The 26,647-nt window shown below is 47.9% G+C and overlaps 2 protein-coding genes across 3 annotated transcripts in view; both read left to right on the plus strand.

The window, feature by feature from the left end:
• TNFAIP8 (TNF alpha induced protein 8) overlaps positions 1 to 9,200 on the plus strand; it is a 159,856-nt gene extending 150,656 nt beyond the window's left edge. The window contains exon 3 of the transcript XR_003756059.2: positions 8,724 to 9,200. The gene's annotated coding sequence lies outside the window, so the exon portion shown is untranslated. The remainder of the gene's footprint in view (positions 1 to 8,723) is intronic.
• Positions 9,201 to 18,788: 9,588 nt separating this feature from the next.
• Positions 18,789 to 26,647, plus strand: part of HSD17B4 (hydroxysteroid 17-beta dehydrogenase 4) — a 100,523-nt gene continuing 92,664 nt past the window's right edge. Inside the window, exon 1 of one of the 2 annotated variants that reach the window (XR_005659691.1) lies at positions 18,789 to 18,988. Coding sequence is in view for 1 of the 2 variants with exons in the window: in XM_029054955.1 (XP_028910788.1) it covers positions 18,931 to 18,988 (58 nt within the window). In the remaining variant the exon portion in view is untranslated. The remainder of the gene's footprint in view (positions 18,989 to 26,647) is intronic. The other variant, XM_029054955.1, reaches the window with a different exon arrangement.

Here is a 26,647-nt window from a genome sequence, read left to right on the forward strand (position 1 = left end):
TCCCCATTTTACAGATGAAGTAGCTGAGGCACAGAGAAGTAGAATTATTTGCCCAAGGTCACACAGCAGGCAAGTGTTGGAGGCAGGATTAAAACCCATGACCGTCTGACTCCCAGGCCCGTGTTCTCTCCCCTATGCCATATCTGACAGCAAGCGACACCCATTATGTGAAAAGAGCCACGTTTATTCAGTAGTATTTATTGAGCGCTTACTATGTGCAGAGCACTGTACTAAGCGCTTGGAATGTACAAATCGGTAATAGATAGAGCCAGTCCCTGCCCTTTGACGGGCTACTGCCTGGTTCCCCCAAAAGACCCCGTCCTGCACTGGTGCACAGTGTTATTACTCATGTTTCACCTGATCACCTCCCAGAGGGTGGGGAAATGTGGGTCACTTCCCTGCTTGCCCCCACAGTCTGCACTTGTATGTCACATAGGCTCCGTGTGACCATTCAGATGAATCTCGTGCTATGTAAAAATTGTCATCTTTGCCACAATATATATTTGGTTGCCATGGTGAGGCCGCAGGCCGGCTCTGAGCTGGTCGGCTCCGCCTACATCACATCGGGGTTCTTCCTCAATTTCCAACTGCCGCTGGCAAGTCTCTCTCTGAATTGTATCCCTAGCATCTTCGACACAAATCGACTTTACCGCTGCTATCTTGAGGGGAGGCTGGTCCTCCTGGAAATGGTGAACCTCCCCCATCGGGGGCCCCTCAAAGTTAAGCCTTGACCACCGATGGCATAGGCCCAGGTGTGGGTCAGACTTTGGGAGGGAGAGTTGGGATCTAGTAACCCCTCACTAAATATCATAATGATACTGACTGCTGAGTTTGGGAGAGATCTAGAGTAATAATAATAATAATGTTGGTATTTGTTAAGCGCTTACTATGTGCAGAGCACTGTTCTAAGCGCTGAGGGAGATACAGGGTCATCAGGTTGTCCCACGTGGTTGTCCCACGTGAGGCTCACAGTTAATCCCCATTTTACAGATGAGGGAACTGAGGCCCAGAGAAGTGAAGTGACTTGCCCACAGTCACAGCGCTGACAAGTGGCAGAGCTGGGGTTTGAACTCATGACCTCTGACTCCCAAACCCAGGCTCTTTCCACTAAGCCCGATACACTACGATACGGGATTGGGCCAATATACTCTCGTCTTTGCCAGTCTCCTGTTCTTGTGTGTGCTCCTGTGTGTTGATTGTGTCCCCGTGTCCCCATTTGACTGTAAAAACGGCGAGCCTCATCAGGAATCCTGAAAAGAGCTAACTCACATCACAGTGGCTACTGAGATGGATTCCCTTTGAGCCGCTAGCTGCTTTCATTCATTCAGTCGCTCGTTCAGTCGTATTTCTTGAGCACTTGCTATGTGCAGAGCACCTTACGGAGCACTTGGGAGAGTACGATATAATGGAGCTGGTAGAGACGTCCAAGGGAGGTGTGTGTATGTGTGTGTGGCCGGGGAATACGTGTGTGTGCGTGGGTTGAAGTGGAGTCTGCTGCAGTGAGAGTTTTGGTCTCAGTGGTGTTTTTAGGTCAGCCAGTGGTTCTTTCCTGGGGACAAAGTCTCAATCCCCATTTCACAGATGAAGTAGATGAAGTACCTGAGGCCCAGGGGGAATTCCAGTGCAGCCACAAGAAGCCCGTGCAACACTGTTCCCTATTTAGATGTTGAATTCCTTGATTTAGTGGTATTTTGTTAAAAGCCTTTCACCGTCGATGGCATTTGAATTTCCTATTTACCTCGTGTCCCACTTTGAGCATAAGCCCCTCGAGTGCCCTGGCGGAGTCTTCTAAAAGCCCCGTACCCCGAGTTTCCCTAGCACCTGTGGGGGGGTGGGGGTGGGGGTCGTGTTCCAGCCGAATCCTGCATTAAGGAAAACTTCCACTGCACTGCTCACCCTGGGTCCGTCGCCACGGGCGTCTGCCTAACCGACTCTTCCAAAATCGCGTCACGCTCCGTTGAGACAGATGTGCGTTGTCAGAGGAACGTTCCCTAGTTCTGTCGTCACGTTCTAGCCAAAACACCTAGTGAAAACAGGAGTTATGGCAGAACTGTGGGTATTTTGTATTGGACGCACACAAATGAGGTAGTGTGTACTGCCTTCTCCGGACACGGTGGGATTTCCACCCACCGCTGCTGCTGGTTTAGGCAACCTGGACTAAACTAAGGCTCCTTACTGGGGAGTTTTTATGGTCGACTAAAAACCTTGTTAGTGGCGAGTTACCCAATCTGACCGTGGGTCCCCGTAGCCAAGTCAGTCGGTCGATCACATTTATTAAGCGCTTACCGAGTACACAGCATTGTAGTTAACGCTTGGGAGAGTACAATATAAAAATTGTACAAGAGAAGCAGCGTGGCTCAATGGAAAGAGCCCGGGCTTGGGAGTCAGAGGTCGTGGGTTCTAATCCCAGCTCCGCCATTTGTCAGCTGTGTGACCGTGGGCAAATCACTTAACTTCTCTGTGCCTCAGTTACCTCATCTGTAAAATGAGGATGAACACTGTGAGCCCCATGTGGGGCAACCTAATTCCCTTGTATCCACCCCAGTGCTTAGAACAGTGCTTGGCACATCGTAAGCCCTTAACAAATACCGACATTATTAAAAATAGACACATTCCCTGCCTACGACTGTACGAAGCACCCGGGAGAGGACAGTATAACAAAAAACAGGCACATTCCCTGCCTACACCCAGCTTACAGTCCAGAGGGGAAGCAGACATTAATATAAATAAATGACAGATATGTACATAAGTGCTGTGGGCCTGGGAGGGGGGATGAATGAAGGGAGCAAGTCGGGGCGACGCAGAAGGGAATGGGAGAAGAGGAACGCACGGCTCAGTCAGGGAAGGCCTCTTGGACGAGATGTGCCTGCAATAAGGCTTTGAAAGGGACGGAGCTACAGAATGGGTTGGATAACGAGTATTAGGGTGCTGCACTGAAGGGACGGATGAAGAGAGAAGCAGGTGCCACCTCTATCAGCATTCCCAGGGTGGGCTGTGGCCAGAACAGCATCACGGCCCGTCCTGAGACCACCACACTCCCTCTTTTCTCCCCTTCTTCCACCACCCTAACACCAATCCTGCCCCACACCACTCTGCTCCCAGAGGAGGATGACGGGGCAGGTGGCGTGGCTGCCTGTGCGCTGGGAGGAGAAACAGGTGAAGGGTCCAAAGATGGCGACCCAGTCGTAGAGATCTACGATACCCACAGACTACCTAGTTCGCCCCTTGGATATTGGGTTTGCAGGTAATAATAACAATAATTGTGGTATTTGTTAAGCACTTACTGTGTTCCATGCACTGTACTGAGCGCCGTGCTGGATATACGCAAATCGAGCTGGACCCGGTCCCTGTCCCGCGTGGGGCTCACAGTCTCAACCCCCATTTTACAGATGAGGGAACTGAGGCCCAGAGAGGTCAAGTGACTTGCCCAAGGTCATAGGGCAGACGAGTGGCGGAGCCGGGATAAGAACCCATGACCTTCTGACTCCCAGGCCCTCACTCTATCCACGCTGCTTCTCCCGAGGTCATGCTGCTTGTGGATTGGGTAGAGGCAGCGTGGCTCAGTGGAGATAGCACGGGCTTGGGAGTCAGAGGTCGTGGGTTCTAATCCCGGCTCCGCCACTTGTCAGCTGTGTGACTTTGGGCAAGTCGCTTAACTTCTCTGGGCCTCAGTTACCTCATCTGTAAAATGGGGATTAAGACTGTGAGCCCCACGTGGGACAACCTGATTACCTTGCATCTCCCCCAGCGCTTAGAACGGTGTTTGGCACGTAGTAAGCGCTTAACAAATGCCCTCATTATCATCATTATTATTATTACTGTATTTAGAACCCATGCAGGTTTCTATTTTAGACCCGTTCCTAAAAGGTGATTTTACTAGCGTGATTAACTAGTCTTTCCCTTCCGGTCGGGTTCTGTCCTAGGCCGATAATTCCTTCCTTGGCCTCTGAAGGGAATTATTGTCTGGGTCTGCTTTCTCTTTAGCTGAAGGGAAAGGTCTGGATGAATACCTGGTTTGAATACCGCCCAAATACGTTGATCCTGGATTGCCAAAGTAAAGCCAACAAAGGGTTAAAACAATCCTCTGGCTCGATGGGGGGGGAGAAGGAATGATGATAATAATGATGACTGTGGTATTTATTAAGAGCTTACTCTGTGCCAAGCGCCCTACTAAGCGCCGGGGTGGATGCACCTGGGGTTCACGGTCTAAGTAGGAGGGAGACCGGGTATTGTATCCCCATTTCGCGGATGAGGGAACCGAGGCACGGAAAAGTTAAATGACTTGCCCAGGGTCACACAGCAGATGAGCGGAGGATCCAGGCTGAGAACCCAGCACCTCTGTCTCCCAGGCCCTTGCTCTTTTCATTAGTTCACGCTGCTTCTGTTAACTCCCTTTTCAGCTTCAGGAGCTGGATTTACACCGACTCCCTCTCTCCAGGCCTTAGCTCTCATTTCCTAACGTACAGCTGCACTGCGGGTCTTAGAAACGTTGCTATCTCGAGCTCAGCCCTCCCTCTACTGGCAATCCTAGGCCACTTTTGCAAAACTCGAGGTTCCTCCTCCGTCGTTTGGAGGCCGAAATCTTCCAAGCACGCACTTAGAGGTTTTTCGGTCCAGACGCAGGCATCTCGAGACCGAAGGGAGTATCCAGTAGGGTGTTCACTGGTGCGTGTCTTCCAGAGATGGGTCAGGGAGTCAACAGCACTGTACTAAGCGCTGGGGAGAGTACAATAAAGGATGCCTCTAGACGGTAAATTGGTTAGGGGCAGGGAACGCGCCTGTCAACACGGATGTAGTGTACTCTCCCAAATGCTTAATACAGTGCTCTGCACACAGGAAGCGCTCAATAAATACCCCTGATCGATGGATCTATCAATCGTGACTAAGCCCTTGGGAGAGTACAACACAGCAATATAACAGAAACATTCCCTGCCTACAGTGAGCAAGCCCAATCCCTGTCCTCACCTCACGGATTTTACAGTCTAGTAGGGGAGATAGACGCTACAATAAATTACAGGTAGGGGGAAGCAACAGGGTTTCAGTATATATATATATATATATATATATATATATATACTGTATATACATATATATATCCCGGCTCTGCCACCTGTCAGCTGTGTGACTGTGGGCAAGTCACTTCACTTCTCTGGGCCTCAGTTACCTCATCTGCAAAATGGGGATTAAGACTGTGAGCCTCACGTGGGACAACCTGATTACCCTGTATCTACCCCAGCGTTTAGAACAGTGCTCTGCACATAGTAAGCGCTTAACAAATATCAACATTATTATATATATACTTAAAGCTTCAGCTTTCCTAAGATACACACTGAACTATTGGATTCTCTGGAACCAGAAACCCTCCCCCCCCACCCCGCCCGCCAAATCTCCCTGTATTAACTTCCAAATACTAAATACTATTTCCTACAAACCAGAAAGCTGACCTTGAGCTTTCTTGATAGACGAATGAAGAGGAGGAATGAAATAGAGAAGCAGCCTGGCTTAGTGGAAAGAGCAGGGGCTTGAGAGTCAGAATGTGGGTTCTAATCCCGCCTCTGCCCCTTGTCTGCTGTGTGATCTTGGGCAAGTCACTTAACTTCTCTGTGCCTCAGTTACCTTATCTGTAAAATGGGGATTCAAAGTGTGAGCCCCATGTGGGACAACCTGATTACCCTGTATCTACTCCAGCGCTTAGAAAGGTGCTTGGCACATAGTAAGCTCTTAACAAATACCATCATTATTATTATGATGAAGATCTGGCTTATGCCCCTTCCCAGTTCCAGCAGAGCGTCTCCATTCCTCCGTCCCCAAACATCACACCTTTTCTCTCCCGGACTCCTGGTTTTTTTACACCAGCATAAAAAAACACCGACAACTTGATGCAAATTTCCAGAATCTGGGAATACGTGTCCCGATACAAGCTAAAGGGTTTATCTTGTGAATTAGCTGGTATTTCCTTTGGTCTCGGCTTTTCACTGGCTAATTGATGTATCGAGGTCATGGGTGCAGAACCTGTCGGGCCCATTGCATAATAATGAGATTTCTCTTTCCAGAGCAACTAACATAAAACAAATGTTAATTTGAGCCTGGAGAAAGGAAAGAACTGAAATGCTGGGTGAAAATTTCAGCGTCTTATAAGAACCGATACTAAGCATAATGAAAGTAATGAGTTTGGGAGCCATGTTCATTTCTGGAAAAGAGCATCCGTCTATAATCCACTTAGACTGAAGCTCCCTCTAGACTGTAAACTCACTGTGGGCAGGGAATGTGTCTGTTTCTTGTTCTATTGTACTCTCCCAAACGCTTAGTTCAGTGCTGTGCACACAGAAAGCACTAAATAAATACGATTCAATAGATGAATGAATAGATTTTGAGCCCTGCGTAGGGCAGGGACTAGGTCTGACCTTATCATCTTGTAGTGCTTAGAACAGTGCTTGACCCATAGAAAGTGTTTAACAAATACCACAATTATTATTTTTATAATTATGTAGACATTTAGGTAGCATACCTTCTAATACAGTCAAGATAGTTTTCTGTTGGTTCTATGTCAGTCTGTAAGAGGAGCAGCGTGGACTAGTGGATAGAACACGAGCCTGGAAGTCAGGAGGGCCTGGGTTCTAATCCCAGCTCTGCCATTTGCTGTGTGATCTTGGGCAAGTCACTTCACTTCTCTGTACCTCAGTTCCCTCATGTGTAAAATGAAGATTAAGACTGTGAGCCCCATGTGGGACATAGACTATATCCAACCTGATTCGCTTGTATCTACCCCAGCCTGGCACATACTAAGTGCTTAACAAATGCCATAAACCATGCCCCTCGCCCCAAAAGCAAAGCCCTGTAGAGTCTAGAGAGGCAAGGGAAGGTAGGACGTTAGTGGGATAAAATATAATTGTGTCACGAGACCTTCTCGAACTATTTGGAAAGCTCTACCGATTTTCTGCTCCTTTATGTCCACCACGGGTGGGAGGAGATTTAGAATCAGAAACCCCTGGTCAATATTAGTTAATTTATGGCAGGAATGTGTCCCATTTCAATCATCATACACAGTAGCCTATATGATGGATAATTATGGGTATGCTGCTATCCCCCATTTAATAATAATAATGTTAATGATAATAATAGTGGTATTTGTTAAGTGCCTACTGCGTGCCAGGCACTATACTAAGCACTGGGGTGGATACAAACGAATCAGGTTGGACACAGTCCCTTGTCCCACGTGGGGCTCACAGTCTCAATCCCCATTTTCCAGATGAGGTGACTGAGGTCCAGAGAGGTAAAATGACTTGCCCAAGGTCACACAGCAGACTAGTGGCAGAGCCGGGACTAGAACCCGGGACCTCCTGACTCCCAGGCCCGTGCTCGTTCCACCATGTCCTGCTGCTTTAACTCCGGTGTTCGGCCCAGAGAAGCCTTGTCGTGATGAGCATTGTCTTAATGCCGGAGAACTGACTCGGTGTTGGTGACTCTCTTCTGCCATTTGAGGTTGCAAACACACAGTAGATGAGGCTGATGAAATAGCCTGAGCAGCCCAGTGGACCTTCTGGGGAAGGTCCAGGCCTTTAATAGTATTTGTGGAGTGCTCATTATGTGCCAAGCACTCTATCTAGCGCTAGGGTAGATACGAGATCATCGGATCAGACACTGTCCTTGCCCCTCATGGTGCTCACAGTCTTGATTCTATTTACTGCCATTGTTCTTGTCTGCCCGTCTCCCCCGAGCATGTTATATTATGCTCTCCCAAGCACTTAGTACAGTGCTCTGCACCCATTAGGCATTCAGTAAATACAATTAGATCCTCTCAGATCCTCCGACTCTCAATGCGCCTTCCATTAGGCCACACTGCTTCTCGAGGTAAGACGTCACCCCCAAAGCTTTGTACATCTTCTCCTTGGCAGGAAGTTTATTATCCTGCCAACAGCAGGCAGACTAGGCTGGCAATCAGGAAGGAGGTTGCTCTCTTCGATCAGAGGCTTGGGAAGAGCAGGAGGCCAAGAAACCGTTGAAAACAGCTAGAGATGCCGTACGGGCAAATGCGTCAGTGCAGGAAAGAACAACCTTTACATGCACACAGTGGGGGATGTTGGCTCGTTGCTCAGTCTTTTGTGGATAGAGCATGGGCCTGGGAGTCAGAAGGACCTGGGATCGGATTCCGGCTCCACCACTTGTCTGCTGTGTGACCTTGGGCAAATAACTTGGCTTCTCTGTGCCTCAATTACCTCATCTGTAAAATGGGGATTAAGACTCTGAGCCCCATGTTGGGTAGGGACTGTGTCCAATCTGATTAGCTTGTATCTACCCCAGCCCTCAGAACAGTGCTTGACACATAGTAAGTGCTTAACAAATACTATTATTTTTATTATTATTTTTCACACCCACACCCATGGATAAAATTTCACCGGTAGTAAGGGCATCTTCAATTGTAAAGTGCACTTATCTATTACAGATTCAAAAAAGTTTCCTGCCTGTTCGTTTTACATTTGGACACCTCTAAATATCTTGTGATCACATTTTGCCTGATGGTTCCTGATATCAAGGAGCCGATTTTTAAATCAAGATGGCGGACCGAACCTTTCGGGACTATGCCGATTTTAATCAAATTCAGCACAGTGTTGTTAAAGTCGCTTTTTAGAACAGAGTTAAGGTTGCCTCGGTGCTATTTAAATCGTTTTACTTGTTAAATGTATTGTCCTAAAACGTTCATATATATTTTTTTAAAATTTCAGATTGAAATTGCAATGCGGTTAAAAAAAGGGACAAACAATTGGCTAAAACACCCCAACTGCAGAGAATGGCAAGATCTGGAACTGCTGGGAGTATCGAACAGAGTTACTTCGGAACAATGAGAGACCAGAGCCTGAAGCCTCTAGAACTGCTGAAGAGACCCAATCTTGTCAGGGCAGTCAAAGAATTAGCCAAGCGAGCTCTAGAGTCATTGAATGTCTTGAAGAGGCAGTAGTTTTCAGGACTGTAAATTGAAGAAGAAGCATGTTGATATAATCCAGCAGAAGAATACGGAACTCTGTCAGCCGTTTGGTCTTGGACAAATGAACCAAATTTGCTCTGATTGGGAAGCTCTAGAGTGGAGTAATAAATTGTAAGGAATATGTTGTTTAAATATGCTGTTTAACGTCCGGTCCATGTTTCCCCACTTCTCAAGGACCTGCAGTGGTTGCCCATCCACCTCTGCATCAAATAGAAACTCTGCCCTCAATCACCTTGCCCCTTCCTACCTTACCTCTCTGCTCTCCTACTACAACCCAGCCCGCACACTTGGCTCCTCTGATGCCAACCTATTCACTGTACCTCGATCTCGTCTATCTCGCCGCTCACCTCTTGCCCACGTCCTGCTTCTGGCCTCCCTCTTCATATCTGACAATCATTCTCCCCACCTTCGGAGCTTTATTAAAAGTACACCTCTTCCAAGAAGCCTTCCCCAACTAAGCCTTCATTTCCTCTTCTTCTTGCACTTGGGTTTGTACCTTTTATTCACCCCTCCCTCAGGCCCACAGAACTTATGTACGTATCTGAATTTATTTATTTATAATAATGAGTGTCTCTCACGCCAGACCTTTAAGCTCACTGTGGGCAGGGAACACGTCTACCATGTCTGTTATATTGTACTCTCCCAAGCGTTTAGTACAGTACTCTGCACAGAGTAAGTGCTCAATAAATATGATTGATTGGCCGAAATAGAAAAAAATGATGCGCCTCCACCACTTTACCTCCCTCCTGAACCATTATAATCTCTGCACTCCGTAAGTGCTCAGAAAATACCATTGACTGATTTAATGCCTTGGCAAAACAAGAAGATCAGAGCATTTTGGGGAGCAATTACAAGATGTGATCTCTGCTTCCACATGACATCTCTTTGAACTACAAATGAGGTAGGTGAGCAAGTTTTCATGCCGTCTTACTGGATCTCTGCTACTGCTTCTAAATGAGGGGCGCAATTCCTTCAGATATGTTCCACGGACATTGTACAACAAGAAGGATTTGGGGCATGGATCAAGGCATCATGCTCTGATTGCAATAGATGCTTCGGAATCACAAGAACTGTTTTCAAAATTTCAAGACTGCTAACGAAAATACGTCTATCGATGAGCTCAAAGACGGTCATTCAAGCTGAGAGAGAATCTAATGGAGGGCGTGAGATAAAATTCAGTGGACTGTGACAAATAAGATAACCATCGTCTTTGTCAGTAATCAGTGTGGAAGATGCGGTACTATTTTTTCCCTACTGTATTTTCCCTACTATTTAAGGAAGCAGCATGGCTTGGTGGAAAGAGCACGGGCTTGGGAGTCAGAGGACCTGTGTTTTCATCCCGCCTCCGCCACTTGTCTGCTGTGTGACCTTGGGCGAGTCTGCCTCTGCCACTTGTCTGCTGTGTGACCTTGGGCAAGTCACTTAACTTCTCTGTGCTTCGGTCATCTCATCTGTAAAATGGGGATTAAGACTGTGAGCCCCACATGGGACAACCCGATTTCCTTGTATCTACCCCAGCGCTTAGAACGGTGCTCGGCACATACTAAGCGCTTAGCAAATACCATTATTATTATTTTGTAAAAAGGAAACAATCAGTTGCAAAGAGTAGTAGAGACAGACAGATCCTAGGATGCCTTTCAGTGTCCTTTCATTTCTTGGTATGGTCAAAGTGGATATCAGTTTATATACAATTAGTCTGATCCAGGGACAGGAAATCAGACAAACAGGAATGCTTCGGCCATGAATTTGTGTGCATACAGGGTGATGTTGCGGAACGCTTGGGAGGGTACCATAAAACAGAGTTGGTAGCCATGTTCCTTGTCCCCAAGGAACTTACAGTCTAGAGGGGGAGACAGACATTAAGACCACGACCTTAATCAGTTTTCCACAGCGTCTCTCAATTTCTCTCCCCTGTGTCTCAGAAGAATCTTTCTAGGTACTAGTTCAGGGGTGGTCAAGCTTATGAACTGAAGAGCTGCAAGCCCAAAACATAATATGGCTGAGAGCCGTAGATCGAAAGGCATGACTTCAACCAGAACAGCAAGCAGGAGTTTATCAGGGGATGGTGGTGACAAGTGACCAAGGCTGGCATTCCCACTGAAGTGTGGTTTGCTGCGGGGTGTGGGGGGGAGGGGTCGTGGCAACGGTGAGGAAGAGACAGTTGGAACCAGGCGCAATGAAATCACAATAAAGCCTATGTCACCTAACTTTTCACATGCATAGCAAATGAGGAACTGGATGTGGCTTGTGAGCTGCAGTTTCACTCCCGCCTCACAGACACACTGTGCTAGTATTATCCCGTGCCTGTCTACCGCCCTATATACACTCCAGGAACTAAAGAAACGTTTCTTGATGAGGCCGAAGATGATGATGCTCATTCATGGTGGTGATAGAGGTGGTTGAGTCAACATGGAAAAAGTGAAATTCCTTAAGGTGTAGAGTTGAGGGTTGTCTTTCAAGTTTAACCTGTTTTTCCAAAACAACAGGTCAAATTAGTGAGCCACATTACAGTGGAGATGCTTGAATCAAATGTAGAGGTGTTTCAAAATCATATTTTCCAGTGAGGTAGGTTTCTTTGAGTGTAGGTCACCCTGACTCAGTCAAGAAGCAGCGTGACTTTGTGGAAAGAGCACGGGCCTGGGAGTCAGAGGACCTGGGTTCTAATCCCAGCTCTGCCAAGTGCTTGCTGTGTGACCTTGGGCAGGTCATTTAACTTCTCTGGGCCTCGGTTTCCTCAACTGTAAAATGGGGAGTCAATACCTGTTCTCCCTCCTACTTAGACTATGAGCCCCATGCGGGCCAGGGACTGTGTCTGACCTAATTAACTGGTACCTACCCTAGCACTTAGAATAGTGTCTGATATATACTAAGCGCTTAGGAAGTACCATAAAAAAAAATTGAATCAGAGTTTACTGAAAAGGTGACCAGAACCATTGTATATCCACCATTCAGTAAAGGGGCGGGCCCTTACAGACCTGCAGTGCCTGAAGCGGATTTTACTGCTAGGTAATAATGGACACACAGAAAGGTTCTCTGAGGAAATTTGAATAACATAAGCCTGGCAGAGCCTCTGATTCTCCACTCCCCTATTTTCTGGAGCCAATGCATTTCCTTCCAGGTTCAGATCCCTGCTAAAGTAGGCACTGCTTCCAGTAGACTATAAGCTCCTTCTGGGCAGGTGGATGGTGATGGCAGACCCTTTAAAAGACCTTCAGTGCCTGAAGCAGATTTTACTGCTAGGTAATAATGGCAAATGCATCGAGATTCACACCATCGGTGTTTCGGGGGCCTTGCCTGTTAAATCTGAATACCCGCTCACCGAGTCAAAGCATAACTAAACGTGTAAGAGCCCGCTCGCGTGTTTTACATCAATCTGCCCTGCCCTATGGAGATTACCCCAAAGGTAAAAGGAATGTCTTTCCTCTTCTACTCATACAACATTGATCCCGTCTGCATAGAGCTTGAGAGAGGGTGGAGATCTGATTGGGATGGATTGATGCCAGGAATGTTAGCTGGGGAGTGGGTTGGAGAGATGGGTAGTAGGGAGGTGCTGCTGGTGTGATCCTGGGTGGCAAGCAGCCCTGACAGATTGGACATTTCAATGGATAGATAAACCAACCAGGGATACCTGAAAGGGAGTCTAGAAAAGAGAACCTCTCTACTTCCTCTCCTCCAACATTCTAGTTGATCCTCTCCAATCCGGTTCCCCCACTCCCCCTTAAATTCATGGAAACCACCCTCTCAAAGGTCACCATCTTAAACCTCCTCGGATTCTCAGCTGCCTTCGACACTGGACCACCCCTCCTCCTGGAAACACTAGCTAACCTTGGTTTCACTGACATGGAAACCACCACCCTCTCAAAGGTCACCAGTGACCACCTTCCTGCCAAATCCATCAGCCTCTATTCCATCCTCAGCCTCCTCGACCTCTCAGCTGCCTTCGACGCTGTCGGCCGTCCCTTCTCCCGGAAACATCATCTGACCTCGGTTTCGCTGACACCGAACTCTCCTGATGCTCTTCCTATGTCTCTGACAGGTCCTTCACGGTCTCTTTTGCAGGCTACTCCTCGGCCTCCCACCCCCAACTGTGAGAGCTCCTCAAGTTTCAGTTCCGTGTCTTCTTCTGTTCTCCATCTACACTCACTCCCGTGGAGAAATCATTCGCTCCCATGGCTTCGACTACCTTCTCGATGAGGATGATTCCCAAATCTACCTCTCCAACGCTGACCTCTCTCCTTCTCTGCCATCTCGCATTTCCTCCCGCCTTCAGAACATCTCTGCCTGGAGATCCCGCCAACTCAAACTAACCATGTCCAAGACAAAACTCATCTTCCCACCCAAACCCGGTCCTCGCCGAGTCTTTCCCAACACCATAGACAATACCACTATCCTCCCTATCTCACAAGCCCATAACCTCGGCGTTATCCGCAACCCATCTCTCTCACTCAACCCACATATTCGATCTGTCACCAAATCCTGTCGGTTCAACCTTCACGACATCGCTAAAATCCACCCTTACCTCTCTATCCAAATTACTACTATGTTGATCCAAGCACTTATCATATCCCACCTTGACTACTGCATCTGCCTCCCGATGACCTCCTTGCCTCCTGTCCATACTAAACAATTCAGTTTGGCTCATTTTTTTAAAAGAGCGTTCAGTTCATTCATTCATTGATTCAATCATTCAATTGTATTTATTGAGTGCTTACTGTAGGCAGAGCACTGTACTAAGTGCTTGGGAGAGGACAATACAACAATAAGCAGACACGTTCCCTGCCCACGATGAGTTTACAGTTCTGACCACTGGGATTCCACAGGGATAACGGTCCATTTCCTGCTAATTGACTGAGAGGAAGCCAGTGAAAGATCACCCAAATGTTATTCTTGCAAGCGATCAGCATAACCAATTACATACATAAGCTCATGCCACTCCACTCAAGAACCGACAGTGGTTGCCCGTCCACCTCCACATCAAACTCCTCACCTCTAGTTTTAAAGCACACTTCACTGCTCTAGCACCAACTTGCTCACTGTGTCCTGATCTCTTCCATACCACTGACCCCTTTCCCATGTCCTCCTTCTGGCCAGGAACATCCACCCCTTCCATATACACCAGACCGCCACCTTCCCCACTTCCCAAGTGTATTAAAGTCACGACTCCTCCAAGAGGCCATCCCCGATTAAGCCCTCTTTTCCCCCGACTCCCTCTCCCTTCTGCATCATCTATGCATTCATGTACAAATCTATAAATTATGTATTTTTATTAATGTCTCTCTCCCCCTCTAGACTGTAAGCGTGCTGTGGGTGGGGAACGTGTCTACTGACTCTGTTCTACTTTACCAAGCATTCAGGACGGCACTCTGCACACAGAAAGTTCTCAATAAATACCATTGATTGATTGATTGATAAAAGCTCCAAACTTCAGTCTTGGGGCGGTGGTGGGGATAGGGAGAGGAAACATTTCTTTCCGATGAGGGAAATGAATTCAGAATCCTGGTAGGAGCCAACTCTGTGACTTGGATGTTAGAAGTAAGTTTGGTATGGGTGGCACTGATGCTATATTTTTGAGACCCAATGGTGTCCTTGCTGATTCTGGGCTCCTCTGTCAGAGCAGTAGTAGATCCTGGACTGCTCTTTGGACCCCAGATAATTTTAACAGTAAGAAAAGGATGTCCATACGGGGCCTGGTCGATTACATTGTTTGACCTTATTATGACCCTTGAGAGCTCTATGAGCTTTAAGCAAAAGAATGAGTGCCCCATAAACATACCCGATAATGAAATCCTGAAAGAGTTAATCCAACCAAACACCTTTGCTGGGCAGGTCAGGTGAGGGGAATGGGAAATTGCTGAACTAAAGCCATTGGGTGGGTGGGAAAGGAGAAAATGGATGGTAAACAGAGACGATGGAAGAAATCTTTTAAAGTCACTGCCAAGCGAAACTTCAGCTGTGGACAGTTGTCGGGTAAAACTAGCCTGGTGTGGCGCAATCAGAAACAACGTGACTGTCTTGGAGCAAAGGTTTCCAGAAGGTTTGTGACACAGAGAGGGAGAGATGAAAACAGAGTGAGGTACTGCGCAGTAAGGGGCAATTTTTACTCACACACAGTACAGAGGAGTTGTCCTTCACGGGCTGGTGTTTTATTAACTTGACTTATACTAATAAAATACATATCCCCTTTTAACCCCGAAAGAAGGAGGGGAGCGGAAGCTTTCTGCACAGTTTGCGTAAATGTCAAGCTAATTCTTTGGGATTTTCCCTGGTCAACTTCTTGAGCGGTATCCGCGGAAATACCGTGGAAGGCTGTGGCACCCCAAGTGGCTGCCGCATGAAGATAAAGGAGTACGGTCATCAGTCTCCCCATCTTCAAAGCCCCATGAAATCACATCTTCTCCAAGAGGCCTTCCCTGACCTCATTTTCCCCCTCTATTTATTCCTCCCTTCTACATGGCCTATGCACTTGGATCTGGATCCCTTAAACACTCTGATACACACTGTGTTTGATCCAGGAAATGCCTATTAGTGTACCGTGGCCCAGCGTACTTATGAATGCCTTTCATCCCTTAACCAAGCCTCGTGGGTAAAGGATCCAGAAAAGGTGCACTACTGAACTTCCTTGGACAAAACATGCAAGAAGTTCTCACAGAGGCACTCAGATGGCAATGACTAAAATACTATCTCTAGAATTTAGCCTAAGAGTTAAACGGTAACTTGAGTTCAAGGGCACAGCTCTCCATCACCTTGCCCCTTCCTACCTCTCCTCCCTTCTCTCTTTCTACTGCCCACCCCGCACGCTCCGCTCCTCTGCCACCAACCTCCTCACTGGCCCTCGGTCTCGCCTATCCCGCCGTCGAGCCCTGGGCCGCATCCTCCGGCGGTCCTGGCGTGCCCTCCCTCCTCACCTCCGCCAAACGAATTCTCTTCCCCTCTTCAAAACCCTACTTAAAACTCAGCTCCTCCAAGAGGCCTTCCCAGACTGAGCTCCCCCCTTTTTCCCTCTGCTCCCTCTACCCCCCCCGCTTCACCTCTCCAAAGCTAAACCCTCTTCTCCCCCCTTTTCTCTCTCCTCCTCCCCCTCTCCCCCCCCCCCCACCCCCTCAGCACTGTACTCGTCCGCTCGACTGTATATATCTTTATCACCCTATTTTGTTTATTTTGTTTAATGAGATGTACATCACCCTGATTCTATTTAGTTGCCATTGTTTTTATGAGATGTTCTTCCCCTTGACTCTATTTATTGCCATCGTTTTTGTCTGCCCGTCTCCCCCGATTAGACTGTAAGCCCGTCAAACGGCAGGGACTGTCTCTATCTGGTGCCGACTTGTACATTCCAAGCGCTTAGTACAGTGCTCTGCACATAGTAAGCACTCAATAAATACTGTTGAATGAATGAATGAATAAAAACAAAAGTAGTCAATTAAAAAGATAGAAGCAGCATGGCCTAGTGGATAGAGTATGGGCCTGGGAGTCAGAAGAAGCTGGGTTTTAGTCCTGGCTCCACCACTTGTCTGCTGTGCGACCTTGGGCAAGACACTCCATTTCTCTGTGCCTCAGTTCCCTCACCTGTAAAATGGGGATTGAGACTGTGAGTCCTATATGAGACAGGGACTGCGTCCAGCCCGATTTGCTTGTATCCACCCCAGTCCTCAGAACAGTGCCTGGCACATAGTAAGCACTTTAACAAATACCATAATTATTAATAATTATTATTATTAAAGACTGGGGAAGTGACTCTGCAGGGGAAAGCCTAATGCCGGGGGGAATGTTCCCAGGGCTTTTTATTCATCTGATTCCAGTATGTCCATATAATAATAATAATTGTAGGATTTGTCCAGTGCTATATGCTAAGCCCTGGTATAGACTCCGTAAAATCAGGTCAGGCATAGTCCCACGTGGGGCTCTCAGTCTAAGGGGGGGCGAATATTTAATCGACGATCAATCGATGATACTGAATACTTTGTGCAGAGCACTGCACTAAGCGCTTGGGAGAGCATAATACAGTTGGGAGACACAATCCCTACCTTAAAGGGGTTTACAATCTAATGGGGGAGACAGGCATTAAAAGAAATTACAAGGTGAGGAAAGCAACTGAGTATAAGGATACGTGAGGGTGGGCGCTAAGTGCATGGGAGAGGCAGCAGGGAGGAAAACAGAATAGCGAAATGAGAGGTTACTCTGGGGAGATTTTCTGGAAGAGGTGATTTCAGTAGGGCTTTGAAGGGGGGGAGATAAGTAAGGGTAGGGATTTCCGGGCAGGAGCGAGGGCAGGGGCAAGGGACGACGGCAGGTGAGGCAGAAGCCAAGGCCAGTTTACAGATGGGGAAACGGAGGCACGGAGATGTTAAGTGATTTACCCTAGGCCACATAATAGGTAAGTGACAGAACAGAGGTTAGAAGACCGGTTCTCTGAATCTCATTCCTGTCAATTCTCCACTGGGCCATGCTGTTCCTTCATGATCTGATTGACAGATATCCACCCCAGCGCTTAGTACCGTGCCTGGCACGCAGTAAGCACTTAACAAATACCATAATTATTATCGATGAACTACTGTATTTGCGATGAGTTTCATTCAATCGTGTTTATTGAGCGTTTACCGTGTGCAGATGGCCTGATTTCCTGATGGCTATGCTGCTTCTTTTGGCCAGAGTGGAGATAGGGCTGGGCTGTCTGTACAACGGAGAGGAGCGGCTTGGCTCTTAACTCTGTTACGTTATACTCTCCCGATCATTTAATACAGTGCCCCGCACAAAGTGAGCGCTCAAATAAATACGATCGATAGGGGAAAGAGCATGGACCTGGAATTTTGAGAATCTGGGTTCTAGTTCCCACTCCACCACAGAGAAGCAGCGTGGCTCAGTGGCAAGAGCCCGGGCTTGGGAGTCAGAGGTCATGGGTTCGAATTCTGGCTCCGCCACTTGTCAGCTGTGTGACTGTGGGCAAGACACTTCACTCCTCTGTGTCTCAGTGACCTCATCTGTAAAATGGGGATTAAAAAACTGTGAGCCCCACGTGGGACAAGCTGATCACCCTGTATCTCCCCGAGCGCTTAGAACAGTGCTCTGCACATAGTAAGCGCTTAACAAATACCAACACTAATAATGTTTAATAATAACCAACACTATTATCGTCTGCTGTGTGACCTTGGGCAAACTATTTCCCTTCCCCGTGCCCTGGTTTCCTCATCTGCAAAATGGGGATTCAAATCCCGTTCTCCCTCCTACGTAGCCTGGGGGCCCTGATTATCCCGTCTCTACCCCAGCGCTTAGTAATAATAATAATGATAATGTTGGTATTTGTTAAGCGCTTACTATGTGCAGAGCACTGTTCTAAGCGCTGGGGGAGATACAGCGTCATCAGGTTGTCCCACATGAGGCTCACGGTCTTAATCCCCATTTTCCAGATGAGGGAACTGAGGCCCAGAGAAGTCAAGTGACTTGCCCACAGTCCCACAGCTGACGGGTCTCTATCTGTTGCCGACTTGTTCACTCCAAGCGCTTAGTACAGTGCTCTGCACATAGTAAGCGCTCAATAAATACTATTGAATGAATGAAAGAGCCGGGATCCGAACCCACGACCTCTGACTCCCAAGCCCGGGCTCTTGCCACTGAGCCACGCTGCTTCTCCAGTACAGGGTTCGGCACGGCGTAGGCACTTAAAAGAAACACAATAACTGTTATTATTTGAGGAAAAATCTCCGGACTCGGGGACTGCCACCACTGCCCCTTTCGTCGCCAACAGCGACGTCGGCCTCCAAATCCCAGAATCCTCCACGTGGCAAGGCCAGCCTACAAGTCCCAGAATGCACCACGCTGCCCGTCCCTCGGCTCGCTTTCCCCTCCGTCGTCTCACGTCTCGGTGTTTTGTTTGTGTTTTGTTTTTTTATTTAATCGTGCCGGACTGAGCGTGTGCGCGTACGCCTCTCCGACCGCTCCAGGCAGGATCCATGGCTGCTTCCCTGCGGTTCGACGGGCGAGTGGTGTTGGTTACCGGCGGCGGGGGAGGTGAGCGAGTCGCGGCCGCCGCGATCGGACGATAGCGCAGTCCGGCGCGTGCGCGCCAGCGTCGCGAGGCCGTTGGCCCCCGAGTGGTGCGCGCGCCCCGAACCCTCCTCAGATGTTGGGCTTCGACCCCCGAGCTGCAAAACTACCCCCCTTCCGCCCCCCCAGATTTGCCCCCCCGATGGGGGGGGGTTCGCGGAGGGTCTATGGGAGAGAGGAGCACGGGACCCTAGCAGCTGTGTTGGAGAGTGGGGCGGGGGGGGGGAACAGTTGTGTTGAAAGCAGCTCATTAGCGATCCCGTACTGTGCCCTCTCTCTCTCTCTCTTTTTTTTTTTTACTACTTTGTGCACTGTGCTAATAATAACTGCAGTATTTGTTAAACGCTTACTATGTGCCAGTCACTACTGAGCGTTGGGGAGGACGCTCAGTATAAGCAGCGTGGTTCAGTGGAAATAATAATAAGGTTGGTATTTGTTAAGCGCTTACTATGGGCCGAGCGCTGTTCTAAGCGCTGGGGGGGGGGGGATACAGGGTGATCAGGTTGTCCCACGTGGGGCTCGCAGTTTTAATCCCCATTTGACAGATGAGGGAACTGAGGCACAGAGAGGTGAAGTGACTCGTCCACAGTCACACAGCTGACAAGTGGCGGAGCCGGGATTCGAACCCATGACCTCGTGGAAAGAGCCCGGGCTTGGGAGTCATGGGGTTCTAATGCCGGCTCCGCCACTTGTCAGCTGCCTGACTTGGGGCGAGTCACTTCACTGCTCTGGGCCTCAGTTACGTCATCTGGAAAATGGGGATTTAGACTGTGAGCCCCACGTGGAACCACCTTGTATCTACTCCAGCGCTTAGAACAGTGCCTGGCACATAGTAAGCGCTTAACAAATACCATCATTATTATTACGAGAAGCAGCGTGGCTCAGTGGAAAAAGCCCGGGCTTGGGAGTCAGAGGTCGTGGGTTCGAATCCCGGCTCCGCCACTTGTCAGCTGTGTGACTGTGGGCCAGTCGCTTAACTTCTCTGTGCCTCAGTTCCCTCATCTGTCAAATGGGGATTAAAACTGCGAGCCCCACGTGGGACAACCTGATCACCCTGTGTCTCCCCCAGCGCTTAGAGCAGTGCTCTGCGCATAGTAAGCGCTTAACAAATACCAACATTATTATTACAAGCAAATCAGATTGGACACAGACCCTGTCCCACCTGGGGCTCACGGTCTCAGTCCCCATTTGACATTTTGCAAGTTTACTTGTTTTGATGCCCGTCTCCCCGCTTCTAGACGTTGAGTCCGTTGTGGGCGGGGATTGTCTCTCATTATTGCTGAATTGTACTCTCCAAGCGCTTAGTTCAGTGCTCTGCACACGGCAAGCGCTCAATAGATACGAATGAGTGAATGACCTGAGGGAACTGAGGCCCAGTGAAGTGACTTGCCCAAGGTCACACAGCAGACAAGTGGCAGAGCCAGGATTAGAACCCGGGCCTTCCGACTCCCAGGCCCGGGCTCTGTCTTAACTTCTGTCTGCCTCAGTTACCTCATCTGTAAAATGGGGATTAAGACTGTGAGCCCCATGTGGGATAACCCGATTGCCTTGTATCTGCCTTAGCGCTTAGAACAGTGCTTGGCGCATAGTAAACGCTTAGCAAACACCATTATTATCATCCACTACGCCATGCTGGGGGGTAGATACAAGTTAATCGGGTTGGATAGATGGGGCTCACAGTCTTGATCCCCACTTTACAGATGAGGTGACTGAGGCCCAGAGAAATGAAGTGACTTGCCCAAGGTCACACAGCAGACAAGTGGCAGAAGGGTCCTTCTGACTCCTAGGCCTGTGCTAAGCCACGCTGCTCTCCTACATAACAATAAATGGGATTTTGTCAGCTACCTCATCTCCCACTGCCTTCTGCGTCACCCTGACTTGCTCCCTTTGCTCTCCCCCGCCCCCAACCCCATAGCACTTATGTTCTTTAATTTTATTTATTGTACTGATGTCTGTTTCCCCACCCCCCCCCACCCCCCCCCCCAGACTGTGAGCTCGCTGTGGGCAGAGATTGTCACTGTTTATTATTGTTTGTACTTTCCCAAGTGCTTAGTACAGCGCTCTACACACAGTAAGTGCTCAATAAATACGATTGAATGAATGAATTTCATCACACTGCCCCGTGTCAGAATTTTAACTGGGAAAGTCGATGAGATTTAGCCTCAGAAATAGATTGTAATTTTAGGGTGATAGTAGGAGTAGGCTGTATTAAGCACTCACTGTGCGCAGGGTACTGTACTAAACCCTGGGAGAGAATACACAGGCGGTAGTTAAACTGTAAGCTCCTTGTGGACAGGAAGCTTGTCTCCCAACTCTTTTACACTGTAAGCGCCTTCTGTGTTTCAAGCACTGTTCCAAGAGATGGGGTAAATACCAGATAACCAGGCTGGACACAGTCCCTGCCCTGTGTGGGACTCACAGTCTAAATCAGGGGGAGGAGGATTTAATCCCCATTTTACAGGTGCGGTAACAGGCTCCGAGCTTAGTTTACCGTTCTCCACACAATAAGCATTCAATAAATACCACTGACTGAGTTAGGCACGGTTCCCGTCCCTCAGGGGGCTCAGAGTAATGGTATTTAATTGAGCGTCTTAGGTGCGGTGCACAGTATTGAACAGTTGGGAAGCAACACAAAATGCGTGAAATGCGTTCTTGAGCTTTATTGGGATTTTTTTCACAAACCGTGAGGAAGGTATCAGTCTTTGCTCACTTATAGTTCCCTTTGTGTGGATGCTCACCTGCATTTGTCAGGCCAGATGCTTTTTGTTTGGGGCTTGGTTTTTGAGCAGCGTAGGCTTCCTTCCACCCTGGGGTGGAAAGGGCTTAAAGCGAAGCGGCATGGCCTAGTGGATAGAGTACAGGCCTGGGAGTCAGGAGGATCTGGGTTCTAATCCCTGCTCTGCCACTTGTCTGCTGTGTGACCTTGGGCAAGTCACTTCACTTCTCTATGTCTGTTACCTCATCTGTAAAATGGGGATTAAGACTCTGGGCCCCATATGGGACATGGACTGTTCCATCCGATGTGCTCGTATCCACCCCAGCGCTTAATGCAGTGCCTGGCACATAGTAAGCACTTAAATACAACAATTTCTTATTATTATCATTAAGGTGGTAAATGTTGAGCATTTTAGGAGAAGCAGCATGGCATAGTGGATAGAGCATGGGCCTGGAAGTCAGAAAATCATGGGTTCTAATCCTGGTTCCGCAACTTGTCTGCTGTGTGGCCTTGGGCAGGTCACTTCACTTCTCTGGGCCTCAGTTACTTCATCTGTAAAACGGGAATTAAGACTGCGAGCCCTATGCGGGACAGGGACTGCCCAACCCGATTTGTTTGTGTTCACCCCAGTGCTTAGTACAGTGGCACATAGTAAGCACTTAACAAATACCACAATTATTGTTGTTGTTATTAATAAAGATTGGACTTCTGTTACAGCTCTGTCCTGACTTTTTTATGTTTTCTTCTTCACTCCTGTCCAGTTTTAAAATGTAGTGTGGGATTACCGGTTTAAGTAGTTTAGTTTATAATTGCCCAGCACCAAATTTATTTAGAAATAAGAAAGCGGATAGGACTCTGGGTTACTTTCTCACGCGAACTCTTCCTGCGTGATGTCGGACTAAGTGTTAAACCTCTCTGACGCCAATCTCCTCATCTGCAGTGGCCAAGCTTTCTTCATCATTTTTATTGGATAACGACATTTTCGTGGGCAGTGAAACTTGGCCAACAACTTCCTTGTAGCCTCAGAAACTGGAACTGTGCAAAAAACAGGCTCCTGTCCTCAGATTGTGAAGCTTCAGGCCCTGCAGAGCCTGAGAGGAAGGCTAACTCATTCCGTTCACATGGCATATAGTTTCTTGATCCCCCGCAAACAGCCGGTCTGATCTCTGCAGTTCACGTTTCCTGGAACCGCTTGGGATCCCGATTCCTGTATGGAGTAAGGCTAGTCTAATTGAAACACCCCAGTGAAACTCAGCAAATGCTGATGATGCAACTTTTTCTTGGCTAGAGTTCTCCTAGCGTCTACTTCATCTTGGTACATTGGCTTCCGAGCATATCTGATGGCCTCACTTGGCTTCAGTTTCTTGAGTGAACCACAACTCTCTGTGAAAACTTGGCGTGGGTGGGAGTTGCATCTGTAGAAATGACCACATATGCTTCGGACCTCTTTCTCAATCCGTGGACTGTCATATTCCTTGTCTGTTTTGGGCAGTGATTACCCTATTAAGCCCTTAAACACCCCACTTATTATCATTATTATTGAAGTAACTCAATAGGGTGATCACTGCTAAAACCTGACAAGAAATAGGAAAATCCGAGGGTTGAGATCTTGTCTGTCTCGCCACCGACCGCCCTCAGACCTGGAGCTCCCTCTCCCTTCGTATCCCACAGATGATTCTCCCCACCTTCAAAGCCCTCCTAAAATCACATTTCCAAAAAGCCTTCCCTGACTAAGCCTTCATTTCCTCCATTCTGTGTCACCTTAGATCGGTACCCCCTAAGCACATGAGATTCACCCCACAGGATTTATGTACATATCCTTACACTCTACCATTTCCCCGAGCTGTAAATTATTTTATTTATCTGTCTCCCCATTCTAGAGTCTACCAACTCTCCCAACCTCTTAGTACAGTGCTCTGCACACAGTAAGCGCTCAGCAAATACCATTGATTGATTGAATGCCAAGTATTGTGCTAACCTCTGGGATGGATACAATCAGATCAAATAATCCCTGTCCCACCTGGGGTTCACAGTCTAAGAGGGAGGGAGATGACCTATTTAATTCTCATTTTACAGATGAGGGAACTGAGCCATAGAGGCACAGAAAAGAACACAGGCTTGGGAATCAGAGGACTGGGGTTCTAATCCTGGCTGTGCAACTTGTCTGCTGTGTGACCTAGGGCAAGTCACATCACTTCTCTTGACCTTAGTTTCCTCATCTGTAAAATGGAGATGAAATCCTTCTCCTTCCCACTTGGATTGGGATAGGGACTGTGTTCAACCTGAGTATTTTGTATCTATGATAGTGCTTAGTAAAGTGCCTGGCACATAGTAAGCACTTAACACGTACCATTAAAAAACAAGTTAAATGACTTGTTCAAGGTCACACACAGCAGGCATGTGGTGGAGCCAGGATTAGAACCCAGCGGTCTTGATTCCCAGCCCTATGCTCTTTTTCAGTAGACCATGCTCTTCATGCTGCTATTTTATTTCTCACTGAAATGTTTCTACCGAGAGTAAACTTCTTATCAACAGATGTAACTTTGTTACACTTCGAACTTGTTTTCCCCTTGACTTCTTGCCCTTGGATAGGTAAGGAAAATAAGACCATATTTATTTGAACTCCATTAGTGCAAATTTATGATAAGGCAGAGAATTGATGTCTTGCTTCCTCCCATTATCTCTCCTTTACCAGAGGCAGAGAGGTTTTGGTCCAAAGTGAAATTTTGGTTCAACACCATGGTTAACAGAACCTCAACTAACTAGCCTAAGGATGATATACAGAGGCCTTGTATTCCTCAGTGGGAAGATGGAGACTCAGTCTGTCAATTGCATTTATTGAGCGCTTGTGTGCAGAGCACTGTATTAAGCACTTGGGAGAGTACAGTATAACAATATAGCAGACACATTCCCTGCCCACAATGAGCTTACAGTCTAGAGGGGGAGACAGACACTATAAATAAATAAATTACAAATATGTACATAGTTACCGGGGGAGTGGGGTGCTGAGGTGGGGGCTGAATAAAAGGAGTAGGTCAGGGCTGCACAGAAGGAGAGGAGAAGTGGGAGAAGAGGAAAGGAGGGCTTAATCTGGGAAGGCCTCCTGGAGGATATGCAACTTGAATAAGGCTTTGAAGAGGGGAAGAGTAATTGTATGTATATGAGGAGGGAGGACATACCAGGCTAGAGGCAGGATGTGGGTGAAGAGGTTGGAGGCGAGATAGATGAGATCGGAGGTAATAATAATGTTGGTATTTGTTAAGCGCTTACTGTGTGCTGAGCACTGTTCTAAGTGCTGGGGTAGATACAGGCTAATCAGGTTGTCCCACGTGAGGCTCACAGTTAATCCCCATTTTACAGATGAGGTAACTGAGGCACAGAGAAGTGAAGTGACCTGCCTACAGTCACACAGCTGACAAGTGGCAGAGCTGGGATTCGAACTCATGACCTCTGACTCCCAAGCCCGTGCTCTTTCCACTGAGCCACGCTGCTTCTCGAGTGAGTAGAGTGAGTGAGGTAGAGTGAGAAGGTTGGCATTAGAGGAGCAAAGTGTGTGGGCTAGGCTGTAGTAGGAGAGTAGCCAGGTGAAATAGGAGGGGGTAAGGTGATTGAGTGCTTTAAAGCCAATGGTGAGGAGTCTCTGTTTGATGCGGGGGTGGATGGGCAACCACTGGAGGTTCTTGAGGAGTGGGGAAGCATAGCCTGAACGTTTTTGTAGAAGAATGATCCAGACAGCAGAGTGAAGTATGGACTGGAATGGGGAGAGACAGGAGGCTGGGAGGTCAGCAAAGAGGCTGATAGAGTAATCAGGGCGGGATAGGAAAAGTGCTTGGATTAACATGGTAGCGGTTTGGTTGGAGAGGAAAGGGTGGATTTTGGCGATATCGTGAAGGTCGAACTGACAGGATTTAGTGACGGATTGAATATGTGGGTCGAGTGAGAGCGAGGAGTCAAGGGTAATGCCAAGATTACCGGCATGTGAGATAGGAAGGATGGTGGTACCATGTACACTGATGGGAAAGTCAGGGGGAGGACAAGGTTTTGGGTGGGAAGATAAGGAGTTTTGTTTTAGATGTGTTAAGTTTGAGGTGACTGGAGGACATCCAAGTAGAGATGTCTTGAAGCAAGGAGGAAATGCGAGACAGCGGAGAGGGAGAGACTTCTTGTCAACTCAGTTGCCCCAAAGACCCATTTAAAGAGGCAGTTGAGAGTCTGCAGGAAAGTAAGACTAAAGAGACACACATGCATTCAAGGAAACTGATCCCACTCTGGCCACACCCAGGAGGACAGGTCTGAAACTTATAAGGTCCACTCTGAACCAGAACTATCCTGAGAGGTCAGACCTTGATCCTGAGGGATTCGGGACTATTCTGGGCCATTCCAAACCCTAGGGAGAGAGGTTTAGATCATGTCAGAGAGCATCAGGCACAGGAATAATGACTTGATGTTGAGGCTTTGGAGCCTGGGTCACCGAGTCTTGACCCGATATGACCGACCTGTTATCCAGAAGCACTTGAGCATTGAAAGATTTGTGCCAGAAAATCCCCTTTATTAGAAAGGCCTGTTTTGTTCTCAGGTGATCTTTTTTTTTTAAACTTTTCAGTTGGAGACCATTCGAGTGATGATTTTTCAAGATGCTCTTGAGAGTTTTTATACCCTGAAAACCTCTTTGATAGATTCAGGGCAGTGCCTGCCACCTTAGAACTCCATTAAAGTAGACTTCAACCAGTTCATTGATATGCTAAGTCATTCAGGACAACTTCTTCCCTTTTTGAAGTGCTTTGGCCGGTACGACGGGATTGTTCCATCTCCAGCCGTGGAAAATTCTTTTTTATACCTTAGACAGAGAAGGGAAAAATTCTAAAGGAGGCCCTTATCAGCCAAGAGTCTCGTCGTTCAAGGGATGG

Source organism: Ornithorhynchus anatinus, chromosome X5 (genome assembly GCF_004115215.2).
Source record: "Ornithorhynchus anatinus isolate Pmale09 chromosome X5, mOrnAna1.pri.v4, whole genome shotgun sequence".
Lineage (NCBI taxonomy): Eukaryota > Metazoa > Chordata > Mammalia > Monotremata > Ornithorhynchidae > Ornithorhynchus > Ornithorhynchus anatinus.